The sequence below is a fragment of the Danaus plexippus genome, chromosome 11 (assembly GCF_018135715.1).
Source record: "Danaus plexippus chromosome 11, MEX_DaPlex, whole genome shotgun sequence".
Taxonomy (NCBI): Eukaryota; Metazoa; Arthropoda; class Insecta; order Lepidoptera; family Nymphalidae; genus Danaus; species Danaus plexippus.
Genome location: NC_083544.1, coordinates 6,250,862 through 6,271,867, shown reverse-complemented (window position 1 = coordinate 6,271,867; position 21,006 = coordinate 6,250,862). Strand labels below are relative to the sequence as shown.

General features: G+C 29.8%; 1 protein-coding gene and 1 long non-coding RNA gene across 3 annotated transcripts; both read left to right on the top strand.

Annotated features, from left to right (window-relative positions):
• Positions 1-130: 130 nt before the first annotated feature.
• LOC116765741 (GTPase Era, mitochondrial) lies at positions 131-2,380 on the top strand. Of its 2 annotated transcripts, XM_032655331.2 has the most exons (5): positions 131-449; positions 553-677; positions 967-1,141; positions 1,316-1,498; positions 1,959-2,380. In XM_032655331.2, the coding sequence occupies exons 1-5, from the start codon at positions 264-266 to the stop codon at positions 2,337-2,339; spliced, it is 1,050 nt and encodes a 349-aa protein (XP_032511222.2). In that variant the 5' UTR covers positions 131-263; the 3' UTR covers positions 2,340-2,380. The 2 variants fall into 2 exon arrangements, with proteins under 2 accessions (XP_032511222.2, XP_061377994.1); XM_061522010.1 differs by lacking the exon at positions 1,316-1,498.
• Positions 2,381-17,203: 14,823 nt separating this feature from the next.
• Positions 17,204-17,698, top strand: LOC116765889 (uncharacterized). The gene is made up of 2 exons (XR_004353198.2): positions 17,204-17,338; positions 17,416-17,698. It is a non-coding gene; the product is annotated as an uncharacterized LOC116765889 (long non-coding RNA).
• The last annotated feature ends 3,308 nt before the right edge of the window (positions 17,699-21,006 follow it).

The following is a 21,006-nucleotide window of genomic DNA, read 5'->3' as shown; positions in this document are numbered from 1 at the left end:
ACACTTAATTTTTTTTTAAGTAATCATTTTAATATTAATATTTTGTTTTCGTTTCCCATTTTGGGTTTAGACTATAAAACCGTAACAAATTTTTTACAATATTAGTACCAAATTTAGATGTCATCTTGAAGACTTATGTCAAATTGGAATGATACAAATAATAACAATCAAGTGTACTAAAGAATTGCTTTAGAAATTATTTATGTAGATCAAATAAAGAAATAAATTACCACAATAAAGTGTCTTATGATATTTATAAAAAAATGTTCACACTTGTTTTGATACCATTGCGTTTTAAAAATCGGAGCCCTAACCTATTAAGAGCCCTTTATTCTTCACAACCACAACAGGAATCGAAGAAAGATATAGGCAAAGTAGTTAATGTGGCTATCGTAGGGGCTCCCAATGCTGGAAAGAGTACACTCATAAATAGAATTGTGGACAGAAAGGTTATACATTAATTAAAATATTAATTAATTTCAATCTTATAAATATAATGATGTATAGTATGTTTCTATGTATACTCAGTAACATCAGATAGTTATTTTTTAGATTTGTGCTGCTTCAAACAAAGTTCATACAACTACTAAAATGGTTAGAGCTATGTGTTATGATAAGGATACTCAAATTGTATTTTTAGACACACCGGGTGTTGTAAATACCAAGGAGCAAAAGAAGTGAGTAAAGATATGCCATATATAGGTCCCTAAATAATTAAAGTGTTGGGAATGGTTACATATCAGATAACATTACATATTGCCTCTAAAAATATATTGTATGTATTCTGTCAATGCCATCATTGCTATTATATATATGATATTTGATTTTCTTATTAATTAAAAACATACACTATAGACCGGCAAGTATATCATAATCTTATAATTCATATATGTAAAATAAAACCAAATAAGTTTGTCAATACTATGAATTGCTTGATTTTTTAAAATACTAGTTAAATTTTTTCAGGTACAAACTGCCGGAATCCATGCTTCAAGCTTGTCAGAAAAGTCTCAGATGTGCTGATGTAATAGGTGTGGTCCATGATGTATCAAACCGGTGGACAAAGAATTATTTAAATACAGATGTGGTTAAAATAGTTGAAATGGTGAAAGAAATTCCTAGCTTCTTAATTCTTAACAAGGTTTGTACACTTTTCTTTTGATAATTCCTCATAGTAATTGTGTAAGTAAATCTGATATTTTATGTACAATAAGTTTGTTTGAAAATGAGAAAATTGTAATTATATTTTAAATTCCGCAACTAATATTTAAGTGTTTTAAAATAATAATTAATATATGTTTTTTTCTCTTTACAGGTTGATGTTTTAAAGTCTAAAGCACAGTTATTAACAATCATTAGAAATCTTACTAATGGTATAATTGCTGGTAACCCTATACCAAATACAGATAAAAAAAGTAAAATAGAAAAAGGTTATAGTTATTTTTCTGATGTTTTCTTGGTTTCTGCCATGAATGGTGATGGTGTTGGGGATATTAAGGTGCAATTTAATCATAATTTTTTTTATACAATACAAACTATAACTTTGTTTATTATGTGAAAGAGGGGAATATTATTTGGTCTAATTTAATTGGTTAATTGTTAGGTAGAAGAACAACAATTTTTTCTAAATATAAAGTAAAATCTGCTAATTTAATTAAATTTGGAGCTTATAATCATAAAATATTCATTTGTAGTATTTAATACTGTTACTGAGACAGTGGATTTGCCACTGACCAATTCATCTCCTCCTTCCCACATGTGGAATGACAGTCAAGCACTATCCAGTTGAAATTTAAAAATATTGAGAGTCCAGAATTTATATCTTAATGTTAGGGAAAGTGAAATTGCAAATGTTTAAAAGATTTATTACTTATATAATTGGATGTAGTTTAAGTGGTGTTACAAATGATTAATTTAAATGTAATAACAATTATAACTAATTGAGAAATATTTTTTAGCAATACTTGATCAACAATGCAAAAGTCCGGACATTACAATATTCTCCAACTGAATGGTCTGATCAGACTCCTGAGAGGTTAATAGAGGAAGCGGTTAGAGCGAAATTTCTAGATTTTCTAGCAAATGAAATACCATACAATTTGAAGATCCGTTTGGAGTATTACGATGAGATAGAGGAGGAAGACAGGATTGTATGTTCAGTATCTGTGGAATGCCCTTCGGAGAGATTGGCTAGATTGATAAGCGGTGCGGGCGGAGGGAGGCTCCAACAGATCAAGTCGCACGTCAGAAATGATCTCATGGAAATGTTTAAAAAAACTGTCCTCATAGATCTTAAGCTGCACGTTAAAAGTAAACCGGAACTTGAGAATGTTGTATAGGCACTGTTGATAGTTTTTTAATAAATTTAGTTACGATTTGTCGTTTTAATTTTCATTGATAGTTTTAACGTAGCTATCAATTGTTTCCTATCGATATATGTACGTTCACTTATTTGCGAAAATTAATTATATTTTATAAATAAAATTATTAGAAACGTCTTCAGATAGATCTGTGTCTTGTACACAGATCTTTCTGATTTTTAGTTCAAACCTCTAATGTTGACAATACTATAATGTCATATTCAGCATTATTTTAAATTCAAGATGGTGGCTTCTATAAAATGAAAAACTAAATGTTTTCTCATGAACCAACTCATGATATTGTTAAAAAAATTACTGTAAAATGTAGTACACTATAAAATAATAGATCTAATATGCCCACTCACAAATAATAAAAACTTAAAAATGAAATTAGTAGGTAAATATTTTTTTACATTAAAATTATAATGAAATACATTACCACTAGATTTGACACGAAACCAAATCTTTAATAAATTAACTATTTGAAAATTGCTTAATATCTCAATAAAGGTACGACTTCTGCTCGTGTCAGTCATCATTGAATTTTTCATTTTGCATTATTTGACTTTTAATTCAAGCATTAGCTCAACATAGCTTTCATGTTAATAACATAAACATACGATCTTTCTAAGTTATTTTACTTTATTATTATTGAATTTAGGGCCAGGAAAAAACAAACATTCCTTAAAAGAGACAGCCACCTAGTTGATTCATATTACACATGTTTATGTTATATGAGCAATTAAACAAATCCTATATATTTTTATGGTACTAACTTTTTAAAACACTGGCAACACATTTCAACCGCTACAATTCGTAGATGTAGTTATAATCACATTTTGACGTTAATCTTGAAGTAACTTTAGTATTAAAGGGAAACATTAAATACCATAAGCATGACCCAAACATTGATAGGGATAAGAGAAAGGCACTTAAGAAACGACTGTAGGGTATCAATATACTGGCCCGCGTTTATCGAGAATCCTTAAAACAATACTCGGTTCAAACAAAGAGCTTTGTAACGTAGATGTAAACAGGTCGAAGAAAGGCAATATCTACTGGCTTCAATTTTTTTTTCTAACATTATATACTTTTGAAGACTTTGGGTATATTATTTCAAGTACCTAATTTACTTGTTATGGGCATTGAGACGATTATAAACTCGCCTTATTCAATCAAATTTGTACCTACATGTTCACATTATTGCATAATAAGATGCATCTGTTTATTGTCAAGATAAAGTATTTGAGGATAACAATAACAGTAAGAGAAAATTTAATATCGCATCTAAAGGTTGATATTATTCAAATTCGAGTAGATTTTACATAAAGTGAGACCTAGCTCAAGTTTAGTTTCGGCAATTCAATACTATGAAGTTCATCTTATTATACTTAATAAGTAAATGCGTTGAATCGTAGCGGTTCAAACCGGATCTACAGAAGCTTTTAAACACTTCAACCAATCCTGGCGTACCCACTTCAAAGTATTACTAACATTCGTGAATGAGGTTTCAGCAAATTCGAGTATTAAAAGTTCATACGTTAGTAGGTAGTTCATATAATTTAATACCCATGAATGAAACGAACATATGTATAAAGATATTTCAAAAACTAATGTTTAATCCTGAAATTTGAATAGGTAGGTAAACATTATATACCTTTTATATACAACAGAATCGGCACTTTCAAAAGCGAAGCCAATTTGTACTCATATGCAGCCAGTAAGCCGTGCCAACTTTCTGTGCATTTAGCAAGCCGTTAAAACCCTCCTTCATAACACTGATAAGCACCAACCAAAGGATAAACCATCTGTTTATGCAGATTGCTAACTTCTTTTAGTACCTAATTTTATGCTTAAAATTTTGAAAATATAATAATATTTAGAAAAAAAATATACCCTTAGGAGAAATTAATATTAAATAATGAATAGCCAGCTACTCATTGTAGTAATAAAAATATATAAAGATTTTATTAAAATGTGTTTGAAACATAGTAGTAGGTATATGGAATTGTTTATTGATCTAATTCAGGAAATATCACAACAAGCAAAAATTAAACACAGCAAGGACAGTTTAACAGGCACAAATATTGAACTCTAGATGTACGTTAAATAATCGTACCTATAACTATTTTGTTAGATATTTTAATAACATTTTTCGACGTATTAAACTCTTTTGAAATTGGCAAAAAGCGAAAACGGCAACAAGTAATAGTTGTATTTCAACGTCTAATTACAGTTTGTCCCTCAGTACTCATGTTAGGGATTTGATCTTACAACTTATTGATATAATTATTGTTTTCAAACTGCCACAACACGATTTTTCGTTTAGGGAATTTCCCTTTTGATTACTCAGTTACTTAAAATTATCCAATTTACTGATAAAAATGATATCACTTACAATGTATTAAACTTACTACTTCATAAGTTTATAAAATCCTCGTAATAAAACAATAAAAGAATCGTTTTCTTATTTTTCTATTAGATTTGATATATTATGTATTTATAGTAAGAAAAAATAAATTTATGCCAATTACAACATGATATTAAAAATAATTATAATAATAGAAATAAAACTATCTAATGTTTTTCGGATTCTCATCTCGTCGCTGCAAATTAACTGAAATGTAGAAGTATGTAGTTAAAAATAATAATAAACGCGTAGTAAATCCGAAAAATATTAGTTTTATAATAACAATAATAATAAATTTCTGTACGAAAATGTGAAGATAATCTTGTTCTGAATTCCGAATTTCTAAGTGTCTGAAGTCAACGAATGATGAGTTAATGTATGGAATGTCAAAAACATTAAACTAACACAGCGACGTCTTCCAATGTACCATCTATTTTCTTCTTTCTTTTTAAAAACTTGGTTACAGTTAAACGTATTTCTTCTAAAATTAATATAAATTATTATTATATAAACAATAGGTATTGAGTTTGGCTATACTTCAACGGGTCTGTATACCTATTAAGTCAAAATCCTTATTCCAGAGACAGAATAAGACATTGTCCAGTGATCTGTCAGATCGCAGACGGCTGCAATCTATCAAGTTACCGAAATCAATTAACCGAAATCCGCACAGTTTACTATAATAAATGACTTTATAGTTCTTTGTTCTAAAACTATTCATCTGATTTTCTTACGTTCGTTATACATATATTGCTTTTAACGAAATTTGTCTACACAAACTGTATTTCGTATTATTTTGAATCTTTGAAATTAAATACAGCCACATGCTTGTATTTGATGTTAATTTTAGTTTTTTGACCCAATTATTAGTTTTCAAATCGCCTTATTAGAAATCCCAGTCAGGTGTTAGTTATTAATTTCCTAGGTTACATTCTATCGTATGGTTTTTTTAACCATCTAACAACCTGAGAAGTGATTGTCCCGTGAAATATTTTTTTTTAGTAAAATATTTCAATAATAAACTACTTTGTGAATTTTTACACAAGAAGTAAGCTTTCTTGTTTTATAGTTTATGCAAATTAAATTCGTAATTAAGTTATGATAGCTCTCTATTATTATATTTAAAAGGTTTATTTCTATGAGACTCAAGTCAAGACTCACAGGGAAACCTGCTTAATTAAAATATTTGACTTAGCAATTTCATAGAAGTAATAATATTTACTGATATTGAAATGTTCTATGTTTAGATAAAGTTTAATCTCATATTTTTTTTCTAGATAATATATTATACGCAAAATATATGTATAATATAATGTAAATAGTACCAATTTTTAAGAAACATCTTTTATACGAAGAACGTAATTTTAAGATGTCATTTATCTAAAGTTCAATAATCTAAAGCTGAAATACCGAGGAGTATGTACATATGGTCGGTATAGAAGCATAAAACATGAGGCATTTTTAAGGCATATGCGCCTAAAGAACCTGTTAATAATAACCGTTTTCACCTTTACCAAAATCTATAAAAGTTAACTGGGTAAAAAAATTTAAGTCTGAATAAATGCTTAAGAACAATCTAAGCGTGTGTCCACGGTTAGTGAGCATAAGTACTTGTTTTTAGTGTCAAGGCTTTAGTTGCTTAGTTCTTGTTCATTATGATAGCGCAATTAACAACAGTAGTTTCATTTTCTCTTATTTTTCTTAGTTTCTACAGTTAACGTTTACTTTACATTTCTTTAACTCGTTTCAAAATTTTTAAATTTTATAAAATATATTACTTTTTCATTATTATTGACAAGTGACCTGGACGTACGAATTTCGTTTTTCTTTATGAAATTCGCTAAGGAATTCTTAAATAATATTCTCAGTATAATTTAGTTACTCCATACTATTTTAAACTTTACTATATAAAAAAGAGAATGTGAGTCACTTTAAAAAGAAATATTATTATGAGAAACGTTTATTGCTTACTACTGCATCAAACGAATAAGACGATAAAGCTATACCCTACTGATAAATAGTTTCACTGCATTCAATGGGAATATTTTTTTTTGTATATTAAAATCTAATTCGGATCTGGTCTTGACGAGCTAGCAAAATTTTAAGATTTTAATAATTGACAAATTAATAAAAAAAAAGCGTTTGAAGTCAAAGGACTTTACAAAAGTATTTTTAGTTATTGAATATAAATTACACTAGTATGTTCGGATTACTACGCGTTATTTAAACTATGTAGTTTAAAAATAATTAACTCCCGACGTTTCGGTTACTTTGCAGCAACCGTGAACACGGGCAGACGAGATGAGAATGTCTCATATCGTCTGCTCTTTGTATGCAGTTTAAAAAATAATAAAATAGTAATTAGTAATCCGAAAATATTAGTTTAATTTAAATCAATACTCGCTAAAGACTTAGATCAAATTTTTTGTTATATCTTTTTAAAATTTGAATGAACCCCTTTTTATTTTCCAAATTATGTTATGTACCGAACGTAAAAGATGGAGGCAGCTGCCATCTATCAGGACCCGAGATCAATTTACTGAAATCCGAGCGGGTTACTGTAATTAATGAACTTCACATTCTCTTAAATTTGGTTCGCTTCATTCTAAAACATTTGATTGATGTCTTTTGAACAAATTCTAAAAGTCGCAATAAATATTATAACATTCAAGTTATTTCAAATTATAATTCGTATGATATTCTAATCTGATATTGAAAACTGTTTTCGTCCGTTTCATATCCTAAATATGTATTAAGGATAATCAATGATATTAATTTTTTTTTAAACGTTTTGGTTAAAGTGATATAAACTCTCAAAATATAGTCGTAGAAATGTCTGCATTAGGATTTATTAAAATAAATGGCTGCGTCATAAAAGAGCTCGAGATATATTATCGTCTTGTTTGTGATGGTGTCCTTTGGATATAATTTAAGTGTAAGTTATGCGTTGTGGTCTGAGTCTTATGATGCAAAAACACCTCTGAAACAGAACTTTGATTTCAAATTCTAATTTTACGACTCCCGTTTGCATATCGTAACTGCTGTGTAATAGAAAGGCACTTGAATGTCGCTGTATCTGCCTCCACCACGAGTGGAGTGATAATTTAAATGAAAAATGGCAAATTTAACTGTTTTGTAAACATTATCGTAAATAATGTTATTTTGAATGAATTCTGTGTGATCTTTGCATAAAGATATTAATGTCTATGTGTATATTTTTTCATCTCGTGCAAAACTCCTTATTCCGACGTCGCTTATCATTGAATTAAATGAATGTTATGAAATAATATTTTGTGAAACCAAATGTTTTTAACTTTAACATACATTGAATCTCAACTATGGGATTAATTCAACAGATCAGATATAAATAGATGCAGTGTTTGTGTTTGTATATGGGCTTGCTTTACCAGGAATAGACCAATATCACAGATATCAAAGACAGACACAATACCAGAGATGATGTTTAATTGTATCATAGTTTATAGTAGGACAATAATTTTATTTTATAATTTAAATAAAATAACTACATTTCTAAACAAAAGAAAATAAAATCTGAATCGAATAAAATTAAATGTAAATATATTTTAATATTTAAAACCATTTTTGAATCGCTATTGATATAACTCGTTAGGATGTAAAACTTCTGAGAAAGCTACCACTCAGTCCCAGGTCTGAAGTCAGTTTTATTATGGTCTTCGTACTAATATTAGTCAACTCCAGAGATGTGAAAACATCATGACGTGTGAGATAAACACGTATAAATCTATTTTAGTCTTCCAAACATAATATAAAAGTTAGAAATTTAAAATTATATTTATACTTTTATCTACTAGAAACCCTTGAATTATTTAGAAAATAGTTCTTTTTTAATTCTTATAATGATAAAGATTTTATGTATGGATATTTTTATCTGTGTCCATAAACTTATTATGCACTTTAGGAAAACTGCTGTTGACAACCTTTTATAACTTTTTTTTATTAAGTGTTTATAATTGTGTATGATATTGCAGTAATAAAAAAGGCGTTTGAATTAAAATTAATTATATAAATAGAATAATTATATGTACTTAAATTGAGTATAAATGTCTTTTATAAGATTTGATAAGTAATATAGTTGTTAATAGAAGTTTTCATGACGTGTCTTCTATTTCCGGGCCGACTTTAGGCGGATGGATCGTAAAAAGTCTTTGTGATGTATATAGAATGAAAAAGAAATCATCATAGCGTGAAGGAATAAAAAAAGATAAAGCATAGATGATGTGAAAACTTACGAAATAACCATACAATCATACTGTATGGCCTTGAATAGAAAACTTTGGCAACAGAGCACCCTGTATGTAAAAAATATTTTTTTTTCCCCTACTACACTTATTTAATTATTTGTTAATATTAACGATGTATATATTAATTTTTTAAACTTTGAAATAAGGACATATAATCTATTCAGTGCCAATATTTAAAAAAGATATATTTATACTAAGTATAAAAGAACAGGTACAATTGTATTCAGTAAATAAAAAGAGCGATTGCAGTTGTGTGGTCCAGTGTTTTCGTCAAAAAGTGCTAAGATGATGTTCGAAGATCTTCATATCTGGCGTTGATTAGAGAAACAACGAAGAGGGTAGCAGTCACCGTCACCCGTCGCCGTTGTTCTGCCACCAGTTATAGACAGTCGATAGGGAGAATAGGTACACCCCTGTTACCTAAGAGCAGGGACTTAGATTTAGTGCTCTCTCACATTATAACACACCTCCCTCTCCCTCTCAAGGCAGGGAGGAGACCCCCCGGCCCGTCGTCCATAATGGGCAAAAGTATCGCCACTCGATTCGAGGAGCTCTTAGATTTCCTCGCAGAAAAGCCCCAAGCCTATATAAAGCTTATACCGATCCATGTAAGCCATTAAGAACGGCTACATTTGATACGGATAGCCCGGCTTCACCGAGCTGCACACTGCCCCGCATTCCCTCCGATATGGAATGCTCCGAATATGAATCGTCGTGGGAGACTTACTTAATATTATTAACTTACTTGATATTTCTAGTTTACTAAATAATAAAAACATCAATTACTTGTTAGTCAGTCACGGCGGTAGGAATCAAGGTCTTTACGGTCACTCCAGCCGACCACCTAGACCCGTCCGCGACTTTACTTTAAAATAACATAGAATACCACACCTACGCCGTTGCGGAGGAGAGGAGGCTGACTGTAGTCATCAAGGTCCTCTCCACGGAGATACCTGTTGGAATTATTTAGGAGGATCTTCAGTCCCAAATTCTACCGGTGTTGGAAGTACACGGTGCAAGTGCATGCACAGACCAATAAGCAAGAAAATATTCGACATGATTCTAGTGCACCTGTCCCTTACCCTGGAAGGTAAGAAAGTTTTTAACTTAGCATCCGTTTGCCGTCTATCAGGTTTAGAAATAGAGGCTCTGAGAAGCCGCGCCACCCCAAGGCAATGCCACCGATGCTAACTATACGGCCACTCGCAACGGTTCTGTTACGCAAGACGCTCGCCCCAGTTCTGTTACGTGCCTAGATGACCATGCAACGTCAGACTGTTGGAGGGTCTTGCCTACGGAGGAGCCACCCAGCTACCTTTTGTGCGGCCAGTAGGATCATCCCGTGAATTTTCTCTAAGTGTCACTCTGGGCGAAAGTTGGGTGACATCCCAATACCTAAAGCCCGGGAGCCAGCTCCCGTCCCTGCTACTCCCTGTAACTAACGCCTGGCAAAGACCTAGCATTAAAAAGGAACCGATAGCCCCTCACGCCCCCCAGGCTCCTAAGGCACCAGAGGCCTCTAAAGCACCTCAGGCCCCTAAGGCCATTCAGGACCCTCAAGCATAAGCGCAACCACCGGCAATTGGCCTAGCAGCTGACTCGCTGCTACTCTGCCACTTCACGTGTCTCATACACCAAATATACACACACACCGCCTTCGCGCGCGAAGGCGAGGTCCATACACGTTGCTTAGGCTTTCTGCCGTCGGGGAACGTCATGCAATCCCATCACCGGATGCCATCTTCCCTTTTAACGACGGTCAACGTCCTGAGCTGAAGATCAGTCTCTTAGAGGCAACCTTGGGACGGGCGGATCCCCCGCGGGCCCTTCGGGCCCGATTTAAGCAGGTAGACCAAATCAGGCCACCCACCCCTCCTGGTGACGCTGTAAAAGCCAATACGGCTAACAGCTACAGTGAAGTCGAAACTAAAAAAAAAGTATTCAGTAAAAGTGTCACAAACATAATTTATTGGAGACTTATTTGTTTTGGCAGACATAAAATAGGGACAGGGAAATTAATTTCAGACTATATATGTATATAGAACCATATGATTGTTCCATTTGGTATTTTCTTATATTATATATAATATGTTAGATACATAGAAACGAGAAGCAACTTTGGCAGTTTTAAGTTTATAGGAATAGGCTATAGAATTATAACACTAATCAATATTTTACCTTTATTGTTTAGTAAATGTATAAATATACATACATACATACATAACATAATATAATAAGTAAAACATATATATATATATATATATGTTTTACTTCTATCAAAATTATTCACACATATTTTTACAATAAGCGAGTGCGGTTTCATGTTCCCAAGTCAAAATGGTTCCGCAATACTGTCTTCATACACGCCGCGCTAGCAAGTGACAGGTATTGTAAGCATGACGGAAAATGATACATACAAACGAAAAGTTGTCAATTCGTTGTAAAATTACCTCTAAAACGTCCAAAGCTTTAATAGACATATATTATAGATAGTACTAGTTTTTGTCCACGACTTCGTCTGCGTTAGTTTTAGAATTACAAATATATAGCTGACAGGATGAACTCTGTTCCTCCTTAAAAGCAGTAAATAAGAAGATTTAGAATTTTGTCAACTGTTTTTCTTTTTCAATCGGATGAAAAGTATCCTGTCATTTTCTTGGTTCTAATTTCCCCATGATATTTCAGCCAAATCCGTACACCAGTTCTTAAGTTATAAATAGTGTAACTAATACTACTTCCTTTTATATATAAAGATATAGTTGATGTTTTTAAGGATAATAGTGTGTATTTAAAATGTAAAAGGTAGTAAATATTCATTAATTGCTATGTTAAACTTAGGGCATAAACAATTTAGGTACGTATAAGGCGATTATGTTATTTAAATGAATTCAACTTTAAACGAAATTACTCTGCAGAGAGTTTAGAGCGGTATACATAAACTATGCATTATTGAAATAAGTAAATATATTACAGCAGCAATCCGAATATGCTAAAGCTTTCAACCACTCTTACAAAAATTGCTTCGGTACTTCAAAAATTCTCGCTATTTCCATGGGTACGGTTTAAACGAGTAAATATATCAATCGTACAACCAAATATGATGATGGTTTGCTACAAAATGTTTTAAATTTACATCATTTAATTAATATTTTTAATAGCTGAAATTCGTTATTTAATAGTTATGTTATATGAAAGTTTTTATGTTATTTTTAAAATTAAACTAAACTAATTTTAAACTGTAGTTTTTCTTTTCCTTTCACATAAATATTCATACATGCAATATGTATTCTCAGTGACGACCGCTTTAATTAATTCTGTCCCGTAGTTCTAATAAACAAGGCAACGTACACTACGTACATTAGAATGGATTAATTAGGATAATTATTTTCTTACAGTCACCAACAGAAACATATATTTTTATAAGATAATTTCAATACAAAATAATGATAATGAAAATTAAAGAGAAGTTTTTCGTTAAGATTTTAAATATTCACCACTTGTCCGCTTTACAGTGCAATAAAGAATACGTACAAATTAGAACCATTCGCTGAATATTTTAGGATATTGAATAATTACCGTTAGAATTTATTTCGCGTTCTGTAATGTACAGTCATCAATCACCGACGCCGTCATTGAGAATTCCTTTACTTAAGTTGTACGTAATCTGTATCTACTTTTAAATATAAATAATGACAACTAATAGTCCATCGAAAAGAGTATTGTACATAAGAGTATGAATAGAATGTTAAAATTAGGATCGGATAAAGTATTTCTATTTCAGAAATATTATTATTTTTTGATTTTCTAAATAAGAGTTTTTTTTAATCTGTTAAATTTAAAAAAATATCTGTTTAAATTATTACATATACAAATGGTTTGTATTTTATATAAATTAAATTATAATTATATTATATATATTTAATATATATAAAATACAAGCCATTTGTATTTATAATAATTTAAACAGTCTAAGAAATAATTTAACAAATGCTACGAACTCTATTATAATCTTTATATGATAAGGAAAATAAAGGATTTAAATATATTCAAATTTACTGAGACATTATTTTTAAAATAATTTTTTTCCAGATATTTCAGTGAAATTTTCTTTTTGATGTTATTAATCAGTCTCCGCTATAGAAATCAGTGTTTAATATACCATAAAAGATATACGATTGTTGCCATTCGTTTATGAGTCGTTCATTAATGAGCCCGTATACAGACGAAAGCCGTATTCCAGAGATGAAACAGGACATTGTCCGATTATCTGTGAGAGTAGTTGCAGTCTGTTAAACATGAAAATCAATTGGATAACTCAAGATTGAAGAATACTCGAATACATCATGGTATAGTTCTCTAAGCTGGTATTTTTAAATCCTTTTTCTGGGTGACTGGTTTAATGACATCTATATATATTTACTTAGATACCTTTAATTTTGAATCATTATAAGTTGTAAGACCTTATTTTCTTATCACATTTTTTTTATCAAGAACTTTTTCTGTTGAAATCAAATGCTTTATGTAAATCAAATTTATAAGTTTATTTTTAAAATTTAACTCAGCAAAATAGGTATTTTAATTATATTTCAACCAAACACAACTAACTCTTAAAAAACTTTAAATTATTGTTTCACTGAATATTATAGTAAAATTGAAAATAAATACATGAACTAAGCATTATGATATTTGTTTTTAAGACGCTTGTTCTCCGTAATGTTTATAAAAAGTGGTTTAATCAAGTCTGTAATAGTTGTTAAAGTAGGGAAGTTACTATAAAACTAGGATATAAAGCCACAGTCTCACTAATAAGGGTCTCTCAGGATATCTTTGTAATAGATATTCAAGATCCTTTTACCCTACATAAAGCTCGCATAGACTTGAGGGTTTAACGTATACGGACAACCAAAATAAATTGTACAGTACGGAAACTAGTTACTAAGCACCTATGTATAAGGATTATATTGTCAGTTATAATATGATTATGTTATCATGGCTGGCTTAAAGTAACAAAATATTTTTATAGGACTCTTAGGAATACAATGTATGTGTGATAAATTCATTTCGGGTTGTTTTTAGGATGTAGGTTTAAATCTACCAGAATTATTTTGAATGTTTTTATAAAGGCCATGACACTATTTTAAATGATTTGCTATTTTATTGTCGTGTATAACGAAATGTTTTTGTTAACAATATAATTAGAAGTATATATATTATTTCTACAACGAAATATATAAAAATATAAAAAAATAAATTAGTTTATCATCACTTATCAAACTCTACAAATGGTTATCAGTTTAATGTACATCGTAATGTATGGATCTAAGGTCATATCAAAAATATCTTTAATATCTAGAGAAAATATTGAATCGATTTATAAGAAACATTTTGGGTAAATTTCTGTATCGAATATGCATTTTCTTTAATTAAATATACATATGATATGTATATTTAAAGTCATAGCAATTATTTTAAAATTCACTTTGATTTTTTCGTATTAAGCGTTGAAGAAAGTGGCATCTGCAATCCATCACAGCCTTGGATCAATTCAAATCCGAGCGAGTTCCCGTTATTAATGAGAGCTAACTTCCCTTAAATTTGATTCGGGTTCATTCAACTGTATGATTTATGTTTTTTTTATAGAAATGTTGATTAATTAAAATTTTAGAATGATTTACATATTAAGAGCATGCTGGGTGTTTGTGTGTAATAAATTACTTGAAAAATATATTTATTTATTTCGTATTTTCTTAGTAGTTGTTAACTTTCTTTGCTTAAGTGAGTTAGAGCAAATAACTAGACGCTAAGTGATAATAAAAATCGTTACTTAAAAATGAACCTACATTTAATTAATGTATCAGAATATTTTTATTAGACGAGAGTCAAGAATTTAAAAAATTAATTTTAGAGTACTTACTAAAATCCGAAGCCGCTTTAAGGATAGAGAAAGGCTCGACGTTTGATTTTGTAGTCCTAGTGCCTTCTCACATAAAACCCATTGATCGTTCGTTTGTGGTTAATTCCCTTTGCGCTCTGGCTATTGAAAGACTAAACGCTTTACGTATGATTTCCAGAACCCTATCGTGACGAAACGAGTATTAACCCCTATCCAGGAGAAACTTACATTCCACCAGCAAATGCTTAGCAGTTCCAACTGCCTTTCCACAGATATAGCAAGTTTTTTCGGTACCTTTACCTCTTCTTACTAAATAACTCTGATCTGAAGAGTCATTTGGAACGCACAGAGATAAAATTAGCAATGCTGGCGACCAATCATGAATTAAGGTGCGCCATTTTAGTGCTAATGGAATGCAAAATAATTTAACGGTAAAAATCGCGTAATAATATACGAAATATCGTTTCATTTTAAATTTGTACTCGAAAACTTTTAGATATCATCATTAACAATGCATTAAAAAGTATGTTTCTATATTTTAATGGATAAAAAGAAATTAATAACTTTAAATACATTTTAAACGGAAGAATTTTAAATTTTAAAAAGAATGACCAGTTTTATAATTTATATGCATGTTCAATAAAAAAAGATGTTGTTCCTAAGTAATGGCACAATTATTAGAGTCAGTGGTTATTTATACAATTAAGATAATAAGCATAATGTTATCGGACGCAATTTTAACGATTACTCTGTCACAGGAGCTGACATTACAATGCTTGAAACAATTTCTTTTTTATGCTATGGCTTAATTCGCACTGGAATCGTGGATTATTTTGTCAATGTCAAAATCAAACATTGTCAGCAAAGGCTGGAGACACTAATTGTCTCAATCTAATTGTCAATATTATAATATTTGCCATTTTTAATCCTAACAAATACGAGTAAAAGTTAGTTTTTCTGGTTAGCATTTCTTAAGTTTATTTATTATATTTTTATTTATTTTAATAGTAGTTTCTAAATTGTCTGATGAGAAGAAGTCTTTTCTCTATAAAACAATAATAGCAATTGACCCTGTGGTTATAAAAATATGTTGACGAATAAGTATTAATGACATATCTTTTTTCCCCTCAATTTTATCACTTCAAAATAACGAGATCACATAATTTGAAAGAAAGCTATTTTTTTTAATTTTCATTAATAAATTTTAGCGATAAAATATTTATGTTACATTTAAGGCCTAATAAAACAGTTTTATCAAACTGTAATTAAAAAGACAAGTTTTTTTATCTTTGTACAATTTTCTTATAATGTATCTGTATTTTTATTGTATATTTGTAAGAATTTGTACAATTTTCTGATCAAAATCCATAGAGAATGTTGAAAATTTTTTACACTTAAAAAGGTTCATGAAGTTGATTAAGATAAAATGAAACAAGAAATTCATCATTACTTTTATAATCATTTAGTACATTAAGATACAGATTTTTTTAGAATATATTAAAGGGAATTTGTTTGAGGTGGTAGAGCCTAAGTGTTGTTAAATAACTATAGCTTAAACATGGGCTGATCAGAACGGGGAAGTACCAACATTTCACAGAAGGTCGGCGTGAAGAAGCCTTTAATGGCTGTTATTGGTCTTATGAGTGAGAGGACCGGTTGCCCTTTCCTATTCCCCACCCTTTCCTCTCTCTTTCCCACCATTAATGTCGGCAACGCATCCGCAACATCCCTTATGTTGCAGATGTCCATGGGCATTGTTTGCCACCTTTGATATAAAAATAATAATAATTTAAAGTATATATCTATTTTGTTTTTTTGCATAATAACTTTATTTTTTGTTTTCATTATTGCTTTACATTCATAATCACTACAATCATAATCACTAAATTTAATATAGGGATGTTTATTAACAGATAGTTTTACATTATTAAATGTCTAATTAGTCATTATATGCTACTAACATTACGGTGCCCCTAGAACCCTGAGTACATATTTACACTTACTACTTAAACACTGATAAATTTTAAGGTATTTCCTTCAAATGAATGTCTTACGTCGAAACTTTAAAATGCATACTCATACTAAACAGCACTATGCGGGTAATGTGAATAATATTTATATATTTATGAACTAAAGCAGTAAATATTCAACATAATAAAATGAAATAACACTATGTATATAATTAGTTTGGCGTTTATTCGAAATCTTGAATAAAAAATAAATTATTACAAGCCTACCAGTGTTACACATATATCAGTATCTTAATTACCAGCTATTAAAAAGTGAAAAATAGGCAATACCACAATTTTGGATAACAATTTAGTATAAAAAAGACTACAAACAGAATGAACTAAACAGAGGCACAGAGGCAATCTTCACAATGGTTTCAAAGGTATGATAATTATTTATTAATTTTGTGTAATACCTATTCTATATAGTTTTAAAATATGAATTATATATTTGTTTCAGACAAGCGTCGTGAGCGTATTATTAGTTATTTGTCTTATTGGTTCAGTCCAAATGTTGCCAACTGCTTCTGAATGTCGCAATAGAAGCTCGCAACCAATGAAAACGAACAATGCTAATAGTTTGTTGTCCGACGTTAATGTTGAAGTCATAAGCCTTCAAGACATTTTAAATTGTCCAGATATACTTACTTCTTAATAATTTCAACTTTGATTAAAAAGTAAGACGAAGTGCTATTGAAATGGTGTGCAAAGGTTTCTTGAATAAATAAATTATTGTATGTTAATACATTTTTATTATTCTCCAACATTATAAAACAAACTTCGAGTATAAACATTCCTCGTAAATTTACCCAAAGATACATTTTATGCTTATTTTTTTAAGAAATTAATTTCATATAAAACAGCATTTTCGGATGAGTGCTTTTAGTCTTCTCTAGATTATTTGGTACATTAAAATATTTATAAATACTAGATATTATAGTAAAGCTGCATAAAACATGACATCTTCAGTCTAGCCTTTGCAATTTCCTCACTAAGCAGAATATGAAACGGAGATAGTGTACGAAAGCTGTAACGTCTCCCAAATTAAAGATTAATACAGTTCACGAGAGGAAGTAAAATGAAACAAGTATAATAAAACATGTAAAAAGTTTTATTTGTTTAAAATAATATATAATGCATATAAAGCTGCTTTAGGATATATTAATTTAAGCTATTTTTTTTTAAACACAAGAAACTTGATTTTCAGCAGAGTATTTATCTTTTAGAATTGATTCACATTAAATGAATTCACTTACATTTAATACGTTTACATAACATTTTCGTAAATGTTATGTTTTATAAACACAAGAACAAATTAATAATATTTTTATTAATGGACATTGCGTTTATTATTCAGTTTGAACTCAATTAAAAAGCATTAAGTATTATAATACAAAAAGCGCTTTGTGGTCTTTCAGGATAAGTTAGGATGTTACAATGACAAATGTGCTGTTGAGCGGAAGAGTTGTCCCTATGCATTTGACAAAGTTTTAATATCTTCAACAATTATCTTCTACAAACTTTTATTGCTGTCTATTATTTTTGACCTTAACGTTGATTAGGGTTTTGTAATGAAGAATTGATGTGTGGAGGCGTTTGTCTTGAAATGTGTTGTTGAAAAAACTACTACTTTGTAGGGCAATTCAAACTAACATCATAACAAGATACTGGTATGCCACTAATTGTAGCAAAAAAAAATAACTGGTCCCATAAGGTATATAAAAAAATTGTGAATTAAATTAATTTTATTTTATTTAAAATTATTTATTCGAAGAAAGATGTAAAAGAAAAATGATTGTGTATTATTTAAGTTATGCAAAAAAATAAAAAGATGTGTGATGTGTGTGTGGCATCATTTCTATGCAAATGTATAAATTAAAATGTATAAATGTAAATATTTTTTTCTTACATTCGTTTGCAGATTATTATTTCAGTACTGTCCTCAATATGGTAAGTAATCGAGTAAGGGTAATGCAATTTACGCTACTGCTCATTGTAAATTACACTACGTAACACTCATTTACTCTCTTACGCCAAAGGTATTGAAAATTAAAGGGACATCAGCAGGACAACACCGTTGTATTGATATAATATCATATAACGAGTTATGTTGCTGACTCTGCAAAGGGAACACCTGGTCGTGGTAGCCAGCAGATTCCTTATGCCACACTAGAAATAGAATCCTATCCTAATATCGGGGAAACCATGTAGTCTTGTACATGTACCCATAAATAAGTTTCTCATAGTTTTCCTGGAACATCTGGCTAGCAGCGAAACACACCTTATATATCTCTCTAGTGATATATGTTTATTTATTTAATTAATATTTAGAATGCAATATATAGAAACCGATTTAATATCCGATATTTCAATTAATATACTACGAATTAACTTCGAATATACTTAAGTAGCTTACGACATTGCATTATTATAGTATATATTATTCTAATAATTGCCTTTTAATAAAACTCATACAACTGATATCGTTTCAGCAAAGCTATAAAATTATGTATTATATTAAAACAAAAGACGTATAAGGCGATTTGAGAAGAAGAAACGTTGATGAAATAAGGGTGAAAATAAGTGCTACAAGTCTAAGAACGAGGAATTTGTTAACTAATAATATGTTAAGAGGGTAAACAATTTTAAATGGCTAGCAAAATTTGTCACAAATATTGTGATTGTATCGGTTTAACAAATTATATGACCAACGAAATTATTAGAAGGTAATAAATTCATTTATGACAAGGGTTAGTCCTGGATCCTATGTAATTAAATTAGTGACAGAATTTCATTGCCAATGAGGCCGTCTATTTAAATCATTGCGATTATAGGTAAAGTAATTACATTTCAGAATATTTTTTCCATGGTTTTGAAGTGACGCTACCTTTTTTTACGATTGTAGAACCGTTTCTAATAAAGATTTATTTCTATTTTATCTTTAAAAAATATCTCATACTCTAGTTTAATTCGTTAGCTATATTCTTGGATTATGTCTCATATCTTTCAGTCCCATAAAATTATATCAGAATTGATTTAAGCAAACTAGAACCTCATCTCAAATGTTTGAAAAAATTGTGAACTATAACTAAAAACATAGCTTTATAGTTTCTAAATTTACATATATATGTAAATTAGATAATATTGTTATCCAGAGCTCGGGATTATTACAAATCGATCAAGTTATTCACGCTAATAATTATGTACATAGTTTATGTTATTCCATGTGTACAATATTGTGTATTAATATCGAATTTGGTGGTTAGTTTACGGGGCTATTAACACACACTAAAGGCATGCAATATGTAGATTACTATAAAAGAAATTTGTCGCAATAAATTATGCATAGACATCTTTATACACTTATAACATATTTTTTTTATATTTTAACAGTAACAAATATTCTATACGGCTGAAGCACTTAAGTTATAATAGGTCTTAGTGTCATATGTGGATGCGTTTTACGGAAAACCAAATTGTAATTAAATTTTTTAATGTCATAACCTACGCTTAACACTACATGATTGCCTTAATGTTAAGAATTACATCTCATTTTTTGTGAGGTATTAAAAATCTTCCGGCTTACACGACCAGGTTGGTTTCCCGGTGTCAGCAGTCTCACCTGTTATATGATATTTCAAATACACTACATTGTTGACCCAAAGACGTTATTTTTGTTTTCAATGTATGTATATTTCTCGTATCATGCAACTAATTACTTGAAAAGTGGGACATTTCGTTGTTGTTGTATTTTATGTTATACGTCATGTAGGTACATAACATTTTATCACGAATGATAATACTTTTAATTAACATCGAGTAAAAGGTTATACCTACTTATTGTTTTATTATCTAATACTGTTGGTAAACGTATAACTTGTAAATTTGCATACATAATTTAATTTGCCTGTATTACGGGTTTTATCTTTAAAATATACAAAAACAGTAATGTATTACAATATAATACCATGTTATAGCTACCTTTTGACTCACTAGATATTTTTTATCATTATTAGTCAAGAATTTGTTCATAAGTTTCATATTAATACAG